The 18,445-nt window shown below is 40.0% G+C and overlaps 1 protein-coding gene across 3 annotated transcripts in view; it reads right to left on the bottom strand.

The window, feature by feature from the left end:
• hpn (hepsin) overlaps positions 1 to 18,445 on the bottom strand; it is a 26,848-nt gene continuing 8,403 nt past the window's right edge. For 2 of the 3 annotated variants that reach the window (XM_034127458.1, XM_034127459.1), the window contains 11 exons: positions 8,257 to 8,364; positions 8,081 to 8,122; positions 7,356 to 7,485; positions 7,093 to 7,212; positions 6,871 to 6,911; positions 4,428 to 4,593; positions 4,151 to 4,341; positions 2,730 to 2,825; positions 2,255 to 2,403; positions 1,930 to 2,094; positions 1 to 1,599 (listed from right to left, as the gene is read on the bottom strand). In XM_034127458.1, coding sequence (XP_033983349.1) covers positions 1,555 to 1,599; positions 1,930 to 2,094; positions 2,255 to 2,403; positions 2,730 to 2,825; positions 4,151 to 4,341; positions 4,428 to 4,593; positions 6,871 to 6,911; positions 7,093 to 7,212; positions 7,356 to 7,485; positions 8,081 to 8,122; positions 8,257 to 8,364 — 1,253 coding nt within the window. In that variant the 3' untranslated portion in view covers positions 1 to 1,554. The remainder of the gene's footprint in view (positions 1,600 to 1,929; positions 2,095 to 2,254; positions 2,404 to 2,729; positions 2,826 to 4,150; positions 4,342 to 4,427; positions 4,594 to 6,870; positions 6,912 to 7,092; positions 7,213 to 7,355; positions 7,486 to 8,080; positions 8,123 to 8,256; positions 8,365 to 18,445) is intronic. The other variant, XM_034127460.1, reaches the window with a different exon arrangement.

The following is an 18,445-nucleotide window of genomic DNA, read 5'->3' on the forward strand; positions in this document are numbered from 1 at the left end:
CTATGGGCAAATTGTTTTATTTTTATTTCAATACAATACACAATGCTACAATTTACATTTAACAATATCAATGTTCTCTTTCACACATGAAAATGGCCATAAATGTACATGCATCACTTCATCGATCAAATGTAAAACTTCTGGAAAGTCATTTGGACTTTGTGGATTCAGATTCAATAGTAGAATTCCACATAAGAATTTAGACTTTTTTCTAAATACAGTTGTGCACTTTTCAGTGTGCTATCAAGTGTGTCATCTCAAACATCCACATTTCACAGTGTAGTCAAATCTAAAATCCAGTGCTTTTGTCCTTTTGTGTGTCTCAATGTAATACAATAAAACACTCTTATTTTAAAGTGTAAGGTCAACGTAATGTAAAAGCAATATAAAGATTTAAAGCACCCTGCCACTTTAATCTCAACCATACAAGTGTGCATGTGACATAGTGACACCATCTATATTGTATATCGTATTGCTGTAATATTGGTGGTTTATTTGAAGTATTACTGTAGTAGCAGAGGGGGCGTTTTAGTATATAATACTATTGGTCATGATTGAGTATACACACTCCTGCCAGTTGGCTTTGAGAAATGTAAATCAAATGCAACATGTCTCAAATAAACATATACATAAACAAAACATTACTAATATTTACAAGACATTAACAACATACTGTTTTCAATAGAAGCATCAACTCCATGTGGGGATTTTATGAAGACAGATCTTGAATTAATAATAATTTTTCATACAAAAGTCAGTATACTGCATATAAAAAGACATAACATGTATTACACCAGAGTTTAATTATAAAAAAGATGTGAAAAGTTGTAAGTGTGCTTTGATTTTACCAAATAGAACACACAAGTTCATGGTTTTCTTAGATCTCTCATTGTGTGTGTGTGTGTGTGTGTGTGTGTGTGTGTGTGTGTGTGTGTGTGTGTGTGTGTGTGTGTGTGTGTGTGTGTGTGTGTGTGTGTGTGTGTCCCACATGGCATAGAGTAACACCTAGACATAACAAATGTAAAACTCATCATTAATGAACCCTTGTTATTACATCTATAATTTTTAAATGTGCATTTACAAGGCTGAATTCAATGTATTGATTTTTTACAAAAATGGTATCTTATATTGTGATAAAGCGATAATTTTTAATCAGTTTCTTTCCTTTAAAGGTCACCTATTGTGCAAAATTCACTTTTTCATGTATTTTATACATACATATGTGTCCCCTCTGTGTTAAGAGATTTGGAGAGTTTCAGGAAAAAAGATTCTCTCTGTTTTTGTCCAGATCCATCGATATAAAAACTGTCTGAACACCTTTAAAAAAGTAAGTTAATCTACTTCCATAAGTCTTTGTTTTTTAAAGAGCCCTGTCTGTGTGTTTATTAGGAGTCTTGGTGGGCATTTACGTTGTGTTTAGGTTCAGGAAGAGGTTGAATCCACAATATGAAAAACGTTTTAGTTAAGAAGGGGAATGAACAACCATGATATGTGGAGAACGTCACAGCTCTCCATTCAAGAGCAGAAAAAGGTGGAAACATAAGAGCAAGAGTCTCAAGTCCGGGCCATTTTGTGAAGCCCCGGCGTGTTGTTATAGTTCTGAAGGAGAGAGATGAGAGCTGATGTTAAAACACATTCATAATGTCACAAGAAGACAGTATAGAACCTGAAGCACACATGTATCCTAAATGTTGTAACTCTGACCATAACTGTTTGTGTTTTTGCTGGTTGCAACATTTTGGTTCCTTATTGGAAATTCTATATTTTGTGTGTGAGAGGAAATGATGCACTGTAAACATGAGCTACATACTGTATATTGTGTGAAGCCTGTGTTTCCATACGTTGTTGGTTTATAGATGAGCTGAATGCCAGTGACTGACTGTTCTGTTACTGTAATTATTATCTCAGTTAAAGAATCCCTTTTCTTACCCTCATGGCTGTAGACATCCAGGGCAGAAATCTGGACACTCGGGTGTAGACGCCCGGTTTCTTGGCCAAGGCGCAGCCGATCCCCCAGCTCACCACCCCCATCAGACGATACCTCCTGCTCTTAGAGAAGCAGTCGTCTGCAACAAGAGGGCCACCGCTGTCTCCCTGAAGACACAGACCATTACAGCAGTTCACACACAATACAACAACCCATTTTAGGCAAGCATTTACAGAAATTGAAGTGAATAGTAATGCAATAAAATGTATTAAAAGTATATGTATTGGATTCAAACAGGCATGAATGTTGCGGGCAGATTAAACGCACTCTGACCTGGCAGGCGTCAGTGCCTCCTTTCTCATAACCAGCACAGAACATACTGGTGGTGATCTGGTTGTCATAGTAATCAGGACCGTTACACACTGCGTCACTGATGATGGGGATGTTCGCTTCCTGCAGAATATCTGCTTGAATACCTGCGGTTGCGAAAAAGAAAAAACATTAAAAAAAACATACTGTCAATTACTGTTAAGGTCTTCAAAGTATTGCAATATTAATGACTTTTTCTATGTAGTTATATACATTGAAGTATACAGTTTAAACTAGCTCTCTGTACTTTTACTTAAGTAACATTTTAAATTCTGTACTTGTAGGTGTAGCAGAGTACCTTTACACTGTATCATGGCTACTTTTAATGAAGTTAAATAACTAATTCCACCATTGAAAATAGATTATATTGAGAAAAGGAATGCAAACACATACAGTTAACACCATAGAGATTTAATTCAGAGGATGGACTCACCATAGTAATCTATATTTCCCCAGCCTGTTACTGTTCCCATCTGTCCGTCTACCAGTCTTTGACCATAGGCTGGCAGGCAAATAGGCTGCACATATTCTACACACAAACAAATGATATAAGAAATATATGAATACTGCACACAATGATTCAAACACTGCAACATGTGTCAGGACAGGGACACCAATGACCAAGAACCACCATACAAACTGAAACTCTAGATTTGTTAGGTTTATACTATTTGTCCGGTTATTTCCTGTAATCTTCTCTCTCCCATTACAATATCATGTCTTTGCTTTTTTTATCATATGTCGGCGTAAGTGAAGTTCTCATTGGATCATGCCATCTAGGCTGAAGTAAATAGTGTATAATCCAAAGCATGTAAATAACAGGCTTTTAAAGATGTAAACCACATGTTTTCACTGAAACAGTTCAATGCATTGAGCAGCTACTGTATCCTTGACTTGTTTTCACTCCAGGGGAACTTGTGCTTTGGTTGTAATTATGAAAGCAAACACTAGATGTCAGACGAGGCACACTGAAACATTTTGCTTTTAGAGTTTATCATTGTAGTTTCTACCTCCGCATAGTGTGTTATTCAAACAAAAACATTACAGACATATGACTCTGTGTGTAAATATTGAATTAAAGGAGTCATGGGATTAGAAATAGAGACACATCTTGTTCAGGGCTAATATAACAGATGTTGTCAATATATTAAAGGTCACCTATTATATAAAATCCACTTTGTCATGTATTTTATACAGAAACATGTGTCCCCTCTGTGAAAAGAGATTCTGAAAGTTTCAGTAAAAAACATTTGCTCTCTTTTTGTCCTGATCCATTTATATAAAAACCTGTCTGAAAATGAGCTGATCAGATTTTGCCCACTTTATGATGTCATAACGATTTTTTGGCTTGTGTAACCATTAACCAATAACCACCCAAGGTAACCCCCCCCCCCCCCCCCCCTTATCACCTGTATCTCCTCCTAGAGCACCATTGTGTTCTTTTTAACCAAATATCTCTCAGAGGGGCGTGGGGAGTGGCTCCTTATTTTCATCTAAAGTAACAGACAGAGAATCAGCACTTTTGAAACAGGGCTGAAACAGAGGGGATTATGGGATGCTGCAATGCACGATCTGTTTGGTATTTCAAGCCAAACACTTCAGAGACATGTTTTGTATATATCTGAGACCTATAATATATTGATGTAAAACAGTATAATAGGGGACCTTTAAGATAATTTGAATCCTGCAATCCGGGAAACAGAGGACATAAAGCAGGCAAACAACCGTAATGACTGACTGTCTATTTCTTTGACCTTCTTCTTCATATCTGATCATAGCTATAATTCAATCAAATACTCAAGTGTGTCAATGAGTGATATGATGAATATGAGTGGGTTTTCTTGTGTGACCTACCGTTGAAAGTGAGGGGCTGTGTGAGGGCAAGAACAGCGATGTCCCTACTGTTGTCGTCGATGCTAGCATCCACAAAGGGCAGGTAGCTGCTGTGGTAAACGATGGTGTTCACCTCCGCCACGTTAGCGTTAACTGGTTTGCTGTAGATCGAGCCCAGCAGCACACGCCAGCGATTAACGGTGCGATATCGCCTGGGATGGAATAAAAATAAATATGATCCAATATGTGCTTAAAGATCAAATGTGATTACTGCATGAGTGCAGGCTTGTGTACTCACTCTCTGAAGCAGTGAGCTGCAGAGACGATCCAGCGGTTGGAGATGATGGCGCCTCCACACTGATGGACTCCATCGTACTCCAGTCTGACCTGCCAAGGCCAGCCGCCCTGCCTGGCATCCACACCTCCAACTATACGGTCCGCTGCGAAACTACGCCTGCCACAGTCTGCAGAGGACAGAGAGGAGAGGGTGTACTGTGGTCTAAACTGTAGGTGAAGAATACAATATATAAAAAAAGAGGAAAAAGACAGTATGCTAGAATGAGAGTAGGTGAATAAAATATCAGAGCAATGATCCTGACAAAAGCTGAGAGACTGAAACAGACAGAGAATAAGAAGAATGAACGGCATGGAGTATCGAGTGATGCATGAATGATGCATTTTTGTAGTCCGATCCCTCAACAAAAAGCAATAGGATTTTTCTATATGATTTTGGAATATTGCTGAAATAAGCTCTGTGGCAAACAAACCTTTATGACACTTACATGCTCTGTTCAGCAGGACAATCTCCACATATTAACATTTCTTTTATGATTTTCGGAGCATAAATGCAATCAACAGATGCAAATATTTACGTATTTTATATAACATGTTGAGCTTGTCTTAACCACATATCTTATTTTAGGCAACTAACCACTACCACATTCAAAGAAATTAATTTAATTAATTTAAAGGTGGGGTAGGTAATTTTGGAGAAACCAGCTCGAGGGCGCCAGAATTTGAAAATACACAGCCGGAAGAAATCTGCCACTTCCTTACAGAGCCCCTCCTCCAACACACACGAACGCGCACATGACCAATGAGGGCACGAGATAAGTTTGTGCACAGATGGAAGGCTGACAGGCAGGTAGGTAGCTTCCAGGTACTACGGCTTCCACAGATGAAATTTTTGTATGGATTTTTTGTCAAAGCACTTAAGATATTCATTGCTAGCGGGATGTTAAGAGCATTCCATGGAATATAACAAAAAGTGTATCTCGAGCCGGTTTCTCAAACTTACCTACCCCACCTTTAAGGGAACTGGAAGTGGTAAAATGCTACCACTTTTCTCTATTTTAGGACTCATTCACTCTATAGGAGTATGACAATGTGACAATGTGGTGAAAGGTGAGCGGGTGAGTGCAGATCTGGGGCCTCATTTATAAAGGGATATATGCTCAAAAAATGGCGTATGCCAGTTTCTACGCAATGTTTGCGATTTATAAAATACTAACTTGACGTGAAAATGTGCGGTCCTCCACGCAAACTCTAACCCATGCGTACGCACTAAGCACACAAACGGGAGAGACGAGAAACTGCGACACCGTTGGCAGAAGGAAGAATGGAGAGAAATATGTGGAAATAATACCATAAATAAAATGTTACCTCTCATTTATCAAATATGAAGAATTCATTTTCAAACATTGATTAAAGCCAATCTTTAAATGATTAAACAAACGCCTGTTTGAGACTCCTCAGTGCACACAAAAACATAACTTGGAGAAATAAATAAATACGGATATGCTATTTAAAACCACCTCGAATATGTTGTGTTAATGTTATGAAATGTTTTCTCATAAATGATGCGGTAAGCAGGAGGACAGAATTACGTCTAAACTGACGCCGTTTTGCATTTCTATAGGTTGTAGATACGAGCATGGTTTTATATACTATCACGTTTAATCGTGTTTTATGCCGTTTGCCAAGACTTGATAAGTCGCTCGTAAAACACAGGAGGTATGGAAACTAAGAACACCATAATGGTAAATTGTACAGCTAATATAACACAATCCATTAGTTGTATTTCCTTTAACTGGTGGATTATGGATATATAGTTGCTGATCGACAGCTGGAACACAAACCACCAAATACAACAAAATAATTCAGATCCAGTCGTCATGACTCCACTCCGGAGGGATTCCCCGATCATTTCTTACAGTTTCTCATCAAGGGGGTGTCTCCTGTCCCCGGGACAAACACACTGCCTGAGGAAGGTTATGTGTATTTTTTTTGTCATTAACTTTTTTCGGACCACTTATTTATTTATTTTGGTGACGATCCGACCTCCATGCTGCTACTCTGGTTCAAACTGCATCCACCAAACAATATGATTTATCTCCACCTCCCCACAATAACCAAAATCTGACACGGTGTGAGATGTCTTTTTTAGATGTCATTTCCTGCGATCTTCTTCATGCAGTCAGTCAAAATGAATGAATGAATGGGCGTTTCTTTGACTATTTATAGGCAAATATGGGCGTTACGAGTCGATTGTGATTTATAAAGGGAAACAGGCGTAGGAAGTGCTCCGTACGCACTTCCCTCGCCGGTACGCAATGTTTTGTGAATCGAAAAATGGCGGAAAATGTATGTACCTATTTTTGTGCTTTGTACTACGTAAGCAACCTTCCTACGTCAATCCTACGCAAGGCGTTATAAATGAGGCCCCTGAGCTCTGAACTTACCTTGACACAGAAGTGTGAGAACCTCCCTGCTCTCACAGTCACTGAAAAAAAGACAGACACAGTGAGTAAGAGCCAGACAGAAAAAAGGGAACTGAAAAATCAGTCAGCTTCCTCTATGTCAACCAAGTAGTTGAGTGAGAGAGAAGGAAGAAGGAGCAACAGAGAGGGGAGTGTGGTAGAAGGTGAGACAGGTGCAGGGTCAAACAGACAGGTGTCTGTTACCATGGGAACAATGAGTCTTCGATTTTCTTGCCGTAGCTGAGCTCTTGCTCTCGGACACAGAAGAACTCCCCGCCGTCTCCGCTGGCCTCCGGCACCGATGTGACCGAGTAATTCACCATACTGAGACAAACACACACACACACACACACACACACACACACACACACACACACACGCACACACACACACGCACACACATCAGTCCTGTTTACATTATACCGCATTAAAACACTATTTGTGATAACATTGTAAAGATATCTCACCTGACAAAGCCCACTTCTTCACAGCTGATGCTAGCTAGCAGCTCATTGGCTGAGGAGGAACACACCTGTCGCCACCTCTTGTGGGCGGGGTCAAAGACTCTGAGACGTTGGTCCAGAGAAGTCACCTGGACTGTAGGGAACAAGACAGGGTTATTCAAAAACAAGCTTTAAACAATAGCGCACACTCCTGCTAACCCGGCATATATTTATTATTTATTTTCTCCCTGTGATGATCATTTCTGCAATTGTTATAACCCCCAAGATACGTTTTCTGACTTATATTCTGCCCCTTTAAAGCAACATTTGCCATTTCAAAGAACATAAACATCACCTTTCTTACTCGTTTGTCCATTTAACCTCAGTGTTGAACCTGTTGTTACTGGCAGTGAAGCTACTTCAGTTTCATCTACTGTAAAACCTCTTTTATAAGATGTAAAAACATGTATAATACACATAAAAAAATAATGAAACTGCAGCTAAGCGTGAATCTGCATCAACATTCATAAACGTATGAAATCATCAAATATATTTGTGTCTTCACTCAAGCAACAACATTGTTACCTTGTCCAGGCGTAAATATGTTATTTGCTTCTTAATATTACATCCCTGCATTAGAAAAAATGACTACAGGTGAAATGTGGTCTTTATCATAGCTGTACCTATAATAAAGTATAAGAATAATAATAAAACATCCATGAATTGAAAACAATCTCCCACCTACTCACCATCATACAGCCCGGAGTCTTCCTCCATTGTACAATACGAAACTACAGAACGGTGATAAAAAACAGCAGCCATGTGATTGAAAGTAAGAAGAAGAAAAAAGAATGTTCCTGAGACTTTTGATTGAGAACTTTAAATTAAAGAGTAACAGATTATTGGCATCAGCATGCAGTCTGACCTACGGCCCAGACGGCGGCTCCGACGGCTCCCAAGGTCATCAGGGTCATACACACCCCAATGACACGGCAGGGCGTCAACACACAGGTCAGAGAGAGTCCCCTGTTCGCTGCAAACACACACACAACACATACATGAGTGTACATACACTCATTTGACAGTATGAACACAGAGACACAAACATGAATGCAGACATGCCATAGCACTTAGACAGCAGCACTGACAGTTAGCTGAAGACTTTGGGAATGAAATAAAAATAATAAAAATAACAGTGACATTTGATAGATACAGATTTGTTGGACAATCTAATACATTGCATGAGTTGTTTGTATTTAATTTGGAATACTTTTTGGGCCAACAAACATCAGGATTTCAGCGGGATTTCAGCTCACTGTTCCAATTTAACAGTACTGCACATTTCCTGGGCCAGACTGAAAAGTACAAACGGCAGATTAGATCAATAGTCTAAAGTCTAGCATTTCTCCACTGACTGAGAACAAACTTGTAACTAGGATATGGTGGCATGTCAGTTCAGCGTGCGCGTACAGTGTGTGTGTGTGCGCCTGCGTGTGGGGGTTGTTCTGTCCCTCTCTACCCCTGTTATCCCCCTCGCTGCTGCTCTGTAGGAAGTCTTTCAACTTGACCCAAAGATTTTTTAATGCAGACAAATAATCAAAGGAAGGGAAAACACGTGTTATTTTTTAACATTAATAAACGATTTCCGTTAGACTAGCTGCAGGGTCATGGGACGGTGCGTGCTGACTCACTGTTATGACTTACTTGGACACTTATGATGGTACACCGCCATAACTAATCTCATTATTAGGGATGTCCCGATCCGATCACGTGATCGGGGATCGGAGCCGATCACGTGATTTTCACGTGATCGGGGATCGGGAGAAAAAAATCGGGGATCGGAATTTTTTTTTTTTTATTTATTTTTTTTTATAAAATATTTTTATACATTTTATTTAATGTTACAAAACAAAAATGACCATGTTCACGTCTTAAAGTCATCCTGAGGCCTTAGTTTTGGGTTAAAATTACACAACATCATGTATGTGTTGCTTCTTTTGGGCTTGTTTTCATAGACCTGGTTGCTTATTTCTCTCAAATCTGGCAACAGTGGGCGCAGTGTCTAATAGTAGCAGTAAGCTAACAAGAGGCTACGTTCAGCTGGTGCCTCGGGAGTCGGGACAGAGAAAATGTCAGGAGTTTGGAAGTATTATAAAATTGAAAGCGAAGGCAGTGTAACAGCCAGATGCAATGTTTGCAAGGCGGAGGTTCCGCGTGGTGGAAAGAACAGAGCTACGTTCAACATGACCAATCTAATACAAACACCACCAACAACAACACGACGAGTACACAGCGGCCACAGGTAACGGCACTGAAACAACCAACACTTTCAGAGACTTTTAAAAGGAAAGAGAAACTGCCCCAGAACAGTGAAAAGGCCAACAAAATAACAGCCAAGATAGCTGAATTCATCGCGTTGGATGACCAGCCGTTATCTGTTACCTTTTTTTTCCTCTTAATGCATTGCATAAAGATCGGATCGGGAAAAATCGGTATCGGCAGATTGTCAAAATCAAATGATCGGAATCGGATCGGGAGCAAAAAAAGGTGATCGGGACATCCCTACTCATTATAGCTCCACCTGTTCTATACCAGCTGATGGAGTAGACGGTCCACTGAATATCATTCTTCTGTCTTTCTTTTCCTTTTTTCCTCCTACTTTCCTGACTTTAACTAATGTGCAGGAAAGGAGAAAAAATTGAGAAAATTGTATTGAACATCCTGTCAGTCTGCCAAGCACATCCCTTATCATTAAACTCAGCTCAGCTAGTTTCCATTCCAGCTACCATCATCATCATTATCAAAATAAAATAAATGATCCCAGCCTTACAAAACAGAGCTTGCAGGAAATTGTATATTTTCACAGCAGACATTTTGACTTGTCGTAGGAAAAGCACAGGTGTAAACAATCACGTTAACGATGCTACATTACACTCAAGTACACAGGTAAGCCTTTACAGTGGGACAGAGAGCCAGCATGCACAACAGACCCTTTTCACAGGAGACACAGGTGTAAATAACCACGTTAACAATGGCTCCATTCCATTAAGTGTCTGAGAGAGCCATGTCAGTGACTGAGCACTCAAACTACCAGAGTTATTGGCTGGCTAACCTAAATGGATTTCAGCCATCGTTATTGTTATTCATTTCACCTGTGCTCTTCCTGCTTTGACAAGTCAAAATCTCCTCTGTGAAGGTAAAGGGGAAACCAAATGGGAATCAGGCGTCATTAGTTGTATGATATGCACCTATGAGGACCCTTTAAAATGTTTTTTTCTTTTCATGTTTCGTCAGTAGAGTCATGATTGTAGGCCTTTCCAAAAGCATGTTTGACTTGTCATAGCAGGGAAATCAGAGGTTACTAGTTAGGCCATGAGTAATCCAATAAACCTTATGAAGCCATTTGTATATTATTTACACCAGTGTGCTCCAGCTATTAGCATGACCAAATTTCAGCTGTAAAAAAATTATATTGGAGTGGCAAATCAAACCAGGAAACCTAAACCTACAGTTGTCTCAGGTTTCTGTCATTTATATTTAAAGGTCTCCTATTATACTATTATTAGGCATATATTATAGGTCTCAGATATATACAAATGTATAAAAAACATGTCTATGAAGTGTTTTGCTCAAAATACCAAACAGATCACCCATTCTAGCCATGCCTCATACCCCTCTATTCCAGCCCTGTTATGGCGCTTTTCCACTGCAGGACTTAGTACGGTTTAGTACGGTTTAGTTTGGCCCGGCCCGCTTTTTTTTGCTTTTTCACTAGGGGTAGTACCGGCTCACGGGTACGTTTTTTTCTGGCCCTCCAAAATCGAGGTTCCTACCGAGCTGAAAATATGCTAAACTAGTGACGTAAACACTCCCGACTGCTGATTGGTCAGAGAGAATCGTCACAATTGTTGCGCGAGACAGTCCCCAAGCGTCGCATAAGCAACATTTTTAAAACAGACGAGCTACCGTCAACAAATCCATAAAGAAATGGCAGCAACAACAAAAACACGCCGTGGTCATTTGACGAGGTACAGACGTTACTCCCTCTCGTTGCGGATGAAAAAATACAGCGGAGGCTCTACGGCGCAAGGCAAAACGACGCCTGGACTCGGCAACGGCGTTGCTGGAGTCCATGCAGGGTGCTAAGTTTTTGCTAACGCTCTGTTCTTTGCTTGAAAGCGTTGTGTCCCTATCTATTGTAAAGATCACTTCTAACAAACAAGCCTATTTTATCCTTACATTTATGTTCGACGACCCATGCTTTTATGGAGCCCCGAAGAGCTACGGTTAGCACAGATAGCATTAGCTAGAGCTATTGTTTGCTAACACCATATGTACCATTGTTTATGTCCAGTTTTCTAGAATTAAGTAAGAAATAGGAATGGCAAAACGACTGGAATTGTGACTTTTTTTAAACTTTAGATCAGTGTTTCCTGGGGGGCGCAGAGGCATGACAGGGGGGGCGCATCCATTGCTACATCTGGGACCCAGGAGATGGCGCCATAGGAGGAGACGACCTACCACGCCGGCAATGGACCACACTAAACCGTCTACGAACTGGGGTCGGTCGCTTCAAAACATCAATGAAGAAGTGGGGCCTGGCAGACAGTGCTGCATGCGAGTGCGGTGACCCTGAACAGACTGCCGAACATATAATAACCACCTGCCCTTTATATAGACCACCCTCGGAGGCCAGCCTCTTCGACGTAGGACCAGAGATGCGGGCATGGCTACACGACACCGAGTTGGACCTCTGACGTTACACGAAAGAAGAAGGGGGGGCGCGAGAGACCAGGAGGAAAAATGGTTATTAAGAAAAAAAGAAAAAAAGAAATCATAATTTGAAAGATTATTGATTCGAAAATAATATGATACAGTACAGTACAATTACGTCTGGGTCTTTGTGTTTCATTCAAGCTCGGCTCTGTGTGTGTGTGTGTGGAACGAGCCGAGAGAGAGCGCACCGGTACCGGAGATCGTTGTTGTTAGCTTCTGGTGCTAGCGAGCTACACTAACGGATACACAGGAGGGAGCTTTTTCAACAACAAGGTGGAGGAGAGTCCTCTCCTGTCAGACTGAGAGGCTCAGTGAACTAAAGCAGGGGTTCCCAACCTTTATTGTGCCAAGGACCGGTAGATACATTAAAAAAAAATCGCGGACCGGTTGTCAATTTTAACTGATTTTAATATTTACTCACCACCAGCAGGTAGCAACAGAGGCTAATTGTATGTAACAGCCTGAACAAATACTAGAACAATATGCATCCAAAACATATTAACAAAGTTTAAAAAAGAACCGGTGTTGTTTTTTTTTAATCCAGTGAATGCTGGGAAAACGAGGAGAAGGTGCATTATGAAGGAGATGTCCGGTCGCCTGTGTGTGTGTGTGTGTGTGTGTGTGTGTGTGTGTGTGTGTGTGTGTGTGTGTGTGTGTGTGTGTGTGTGTGTGTGTGTGTGACACTGGCATTTATTTTCAGAAGATATTATGATAGTGTCGTTCGTTCCGGTGCACTCCCGACAGTTTAGCACTACATCGAGATTAAGATTAAACTAATTTATTTTGGGAACAGCCGCATATATGCCGGTGTCGGACAGACACAAACACACCGAACACATAGCTGAGCTGAGCAGAGCACATACACACACATGCGTCTTGGTGACTGACTGGACATCTCCTTCATAAAACTAATAAAAGGGGGAGTAATCGGGCAGTTCGATGTGTGTAAATGTGTGTGTGGTTAACACGTAGCAGCCTGCAGTCACTCTTAAACTGTTCTGATTAAGTTAAACACAGCGAAGGCGGTGCGTAAAAAGGCACAGCTCTTTACCGAGTACGTCCCGCTGCCTCCTGATGCTGCAGCCAAATCATGAAGTGAAGGAGGGTTTCCTTCTATAAAACAGCTGCGGGCAGCAGATACCGTGAGAGTCCCGGTCATTAATTCATAGATCAAGGCAGACTGGTTTACTCTCCTATTTTGCCAATCCGGTGCTTAAACAAATAGCTCCCTCTACACCCCTGGCCCACCTTAAAATGAAGTCCGAGTTTGAAATATATCTCAAATAATGTATGCACCACCATTTCCCCACATAAACATAACAGTCTGCAATCAAACGGTTGTCTCCTGTGCGCTCCTCTTCCTACTTGGCGCACCGGTAACATGCTCGTGCGCACAAGAGGCTGAGACCTTAGGCTGAGCCGCCGAATCCCTCGGAACATCATAAAAGCCATTTTCAACGGTTTTCTGGTGTAAGATTAACTAGCTACTGGATGAAATAATATGACTGGTGGCATATGTGCGAAAATTAAACACTTTTTGAAAAAAATATTATGATAAAATATTTTTATATATTTATAATTCTGCAAATATTACGATAAACTCACAGCTATTTCGCGGCCCGGCAGTAACACCTCCGCGGCCCGGTACCGATCCGCGGACCGGGGGTTGGGAACCCCTGAACTAAAGGACTCTCTGAGTGTTTAGATATCTCAGTGGGTCTCAAACGTTTTGGTCAAGATTAATGTAAACAATTATTTCTGAGGCACACGTTTATATGATCATTATAGTTATAAAAAATAAGAGAATAAATGAAAAACAGGTTTGAAATACTAGTAAAAAAAGAATAAAGTTTAAAAGGGTGATTTGTAAAATATCCATAAAGAAAAAGTAAATCTGTTTACAGTTCTGTTTCAAATGGTTGTTGAGAGAGGTATCCATAGATCTCTTCATTTTGCTCTCAAAGTGCACCAGATTGATGCTTTTAACTTCAATATTTAAAAATAAATCTTCCCGGGGGAGCTTGCCCCTGGACCCCCCTATGTGAGGTCCACACACCACCTATAAAAATAGCACTTTACCCCTGCTTACACCTATATGCCGTGAGCTGATTATCGAGCCTTCATTGTAACAGTCGCGGGTACACTGTGTATTTGCGTGGGGAGTGTTGCAGTAGAAAATTCCACTGTAGCGCCCGGTACATTAATGGGAAACCCTAAATGTTTGAGCACCCTCTATGAAACGTCAATCTCTGGCGCCACCACTGAGCCTGCAACCCCGTTTTGAAGAAATGTGCAGTGCAAAACAGGCTCATTGCAGCCACTAATGCTGTGATAAGACACACTTTGCCAAATATCAGCATTTTCTTTGCAAAGTGGCAAAGTATTATTACTTATTGTTCTAGCAAAGGGATCGCACAATTGTATTATGTATTTATTTTTTTGACCACAGACTTATGGAGCATTGTTTTATTATCACTGTTCTAGCAAAGCGATTTTTTAAAATTTTTTAAAGGAATGCTCACGTTCATATTGATGTATTTTAATAAATGTTAACTTGGCCCATTACGTGACTATTTGTGTTGGGGGGGCACTATTTTCTCCAAAGGGGGGGCCTGACAGAAAAAGTTTGAGAACCACTGCTTGCATTGTGGAAATGCTCTGTTACAAGTAAAGTAACGTACCAAAAGTAAAAGTAGTAAGAATCACTATTAATGTTGTGTGCGACATCCTAATATATTCTTGTATATTCTTCATTGTTAAGTATTGTGCAGCAGACACATGGACCTGCACTGCTTTCCACTTATTTTGGACTGTGCTTTGTTTTTGATTTTTGCACTTTAAACTGGTCTCATATTTATTCATACTTATATTCATTTGTAATTATCCATTTACTTCATGACTGTATATTTTTACAGACTCATGTATACATATATTTATATTCATTATCAACAGGCTGGACATAATGTAATTCACTTTCACAATCATTGTAAACACCTAGGGCCAGAACTGTCTTTAGTTCATCCTTACTGTTGATCTGTTTATACTTATATATTGTATTCTTATATCCTTATGTGACCTGTACCTGTCCTGTGTTTTTCATTCTTGTTGCTGTTGCTGCTATAACACCTGAATTTCCCTACGGTGATTAAAAAAGGTTTATATTATCTTATTGTCGAGGAGAGGAGCCCCTCACAGTCCTGAGGGAGTTGCACAGTGCAGATCTGGCCCAGCAGGAGCTGAACCGGGCCCAGCAGGAACGGCACCTGCAGCTGACCTTAGTGGCCTTTTACACTTGCATTTACTGTATGTATATAGTTTTGCTGTGTTTTACACTTTTGTATTTATGTTTATAGTTTGCTTTGTTATTTGCACTTGTTTGATGATTAAACTATTTTTGTTTGTAACAAGTATTTTTATCGTGATTTCCTCTGTGTTAATAGTAGATCTAAACAAACAAAACAGACCACAAAACAACTTTCTTAATTTATTGAATTTTCTTTTCATGATCTGTTATTTTCTCAAATGTTCTTATTATGGGGCAGTACTTACAGGTGCTTGAAATTCAAATATTTACTAAATAGTCAATTCTGATAACATTATTCTTTTTTAAATCATTTGACAAAACAGATGTATATGTGAAAGAGTAAAAAATATGTATTTATGTTCAATACAATTTAGTACAGTACATCAGTACAATGAATGTGTTGCTATTCAATTAGCGCATCAGACCCTCTCGTATGTCCCTGCCCTCCTCCTCTGCACCTTGTGCCACTGCTACCCCAGGCTTATGGAGCTATTTCAGGGTCATAAGTTTTGATCATTCAAAAAAATACAATTTATTTGAAAGTTCAAGTTTTTATCCTGAACTTTGAAAAATACAATGATGTATTCAAACCAAAAATAAGTATTTGAAATCATTTTTCATGTTGAATATTATTTTGATTCAGTTCAGCAATTTTTTTAAATAAAATATTTATTTTCATATTTCACTTGTAGGCCTATACATATTTTGATATTTGAATCCTTCTTTTTGTCAGTTGCAGATTTTACGTTTTCAGATTCAAAACAATTATTTTTTCAGTTTCAAATCTTGTTTTTTCAGGTTTCACATGGCTTTTCACCTTCAGATCGTTTTTCACTTTCAGATCTATTTTTTTCGCTTTTAAACTTTTGGCCCTGATGTTGCTTGGCATCCTGAGTGGCAGGCCTCCCTCTGTCATGTTGCCTTCATGGATGTTAGGTAGCGCGAGAAATATAACTCAACACTTTCTATACACAATACTCCCGTGATTGGTGATAAACAAAACTGATACCAGCGTCAAAGTTCCGTTAAGCGAGCTGTTGAGCATCGTAGTTGGCAACAATCAAGGTATAAGAGCAATAAACTGTGCTTTAGGCCCAATCCCAAACCACGCCCTACACCCTACCCCTACACACTACCCCTCCGTTTGCGCGTTCGCGCGGAGGGTCCGCCACATTAAGTGCTGTTCCAAACCAACGAGTGTGGAGAGGTGTGGAGGGGGAGTGGGCTATCAAGCCCTCAAACAGCGAGTCTGCATCGGTGCTGACTTGAGACTGGTCTCTACCTGACCGGAGTCACGCTGTGTGTGTCCGTCAGGAAACACGCTGTTTACAAGTAGTTCCAGCAAACATCCACTGATAAATTGCGATGTTAACAACCTCATGATAACCTCATATTTTTTTAACTTAGGATCATACCTGTGTTTAGTCTAGAAAAAGGTAAATGTGTGCATTTTATTATAAAGTTGTGTATATTTACAGACTGTTGCAAAAACTAAGAAGCTTATAAACATCAGGTTTAAAACTAAAAGAGCTTTACAAAAAAGTAACACAATGAAAGATGTTTGGAGTTTTATTTGAGTTCTTAATTTACATTTTTTGTCTAAGAGATGCTGATTTGAAACCGTTGTTACATACAGTTACGGCATTTCCTGTTTCTGCCGGAGAGAGGGGAGTTTGTCCCAAAGCTTGCCGCTGTATTTACTCCCTCCATCTGACAGGAGGGAGCCTCGTTGAGCTGCGAGTGTCGCTACAGACGGAGTTCACTCCGCCACGGAGGGGTAGGGTCGAGGGAGTGGTTTGGGATTGGGCCAGAATGTGAAATTACGTATCCGCAATTAAGCGTTGTCCTTCCCCACTTCCACGTAGCTCCATGAACGCAGCATAGTATTGGCTTGGTTTTTGCGATCAGAATCAGAATCAGAATACCTTTATTAGTTCCCCAGCGGATACATTTACATTGTTACAGCAGACAAGAGCCAAAGACAGCTTAATGTTACCTAAAGCATGCATAAAAAAAGTAAAGATTCAAAAAAGAAATTATATATTTTTTTAAAGTTACACATTTTACATAATACACACCCTGTAACAGTTCTGCGGATTTAGCAGCCAGGTATATATTGCACAGTTTTTAACGGCATATATTGCACATATTGCAAATATTGCACATAGTTGGTATTTATCAACAAGAGGTGTTATGTTATAGTTTGTGTTGTTTTGTGCGGGGAGGGGCTGTGCTGGTTGTGTCTGACCGCAGCAGGAAGGAAGGACCTGCGGTATCTCTCCGTGAGACAGCGGGGGATGTGCGTCAGGTCCACCAAAACAACATGCTGGCTCGTTGCGGATACGTAATTTCACATTCTAGCACAGTTTATTGCGCTTATACCTTGATTGTTGCCAACTACGATGCTCAACAGCTCGCTTAACGGAACTTTGACGCTGGTATCAGTTTTGTTTAACACCAATCACGGGAGTATTGTGCATAGAAAGTATTGAGTTATATTTCTCGCGCTACCTAACATCCATGAAGGCAACATGACAGAGGGAGGCCTGTCACTCAGGATGCCAAACTACTCTTTGCCAAGCAACATCAGGGCCACATTTTGAAAGAGAAAAAAAAAGATCTGAAAGCGAAGAAAAAGATCTGAAAGTGAAAAACGATCTGAAGGTGAAAAGCAATGTGAAACCTGAAAAAACGAAAAATCTGCAACTGAAAAAAAGAAGGATTCAAATATCAAAATATGTATAAAAGTGAAATCTGAAAATAAATATTTTATTCAAAAAAACTGCTGAACTGAATCAAAAATAATATTCAACCTGAAAAATGATTTCAAATACTTATTTTTATTTTGAATACATCATTGTATTTTTCAAAGTTCAGGATAAAAACTTGAACTTTCAAATAAATTGTATTTTTTTGAATGATCAAAACTTATGACCCTGAAATAGCTCCATACAGGCTCTGCTGCTGCTGCTGCATCCCATTCATCACCATAGGCCTCTCCATGACATTTGTTGCACAGATTGGTGTAGGTTTC

The sequence above is a fragment of the Trematomus bernacchii genome, unplaced genomic scaffold (genome assembly GCF_902827165.1).
Source record: "Trematomus bernacchii unplaced genomic scaffold, fTreBer1.1, whole genome shotgun sequence".
NCBI lineage: Eukaryota > Metazoa > Chordata > Actinopteri > Perciformes > Nototheniidae > Trematomus > Trematomus bernacchii.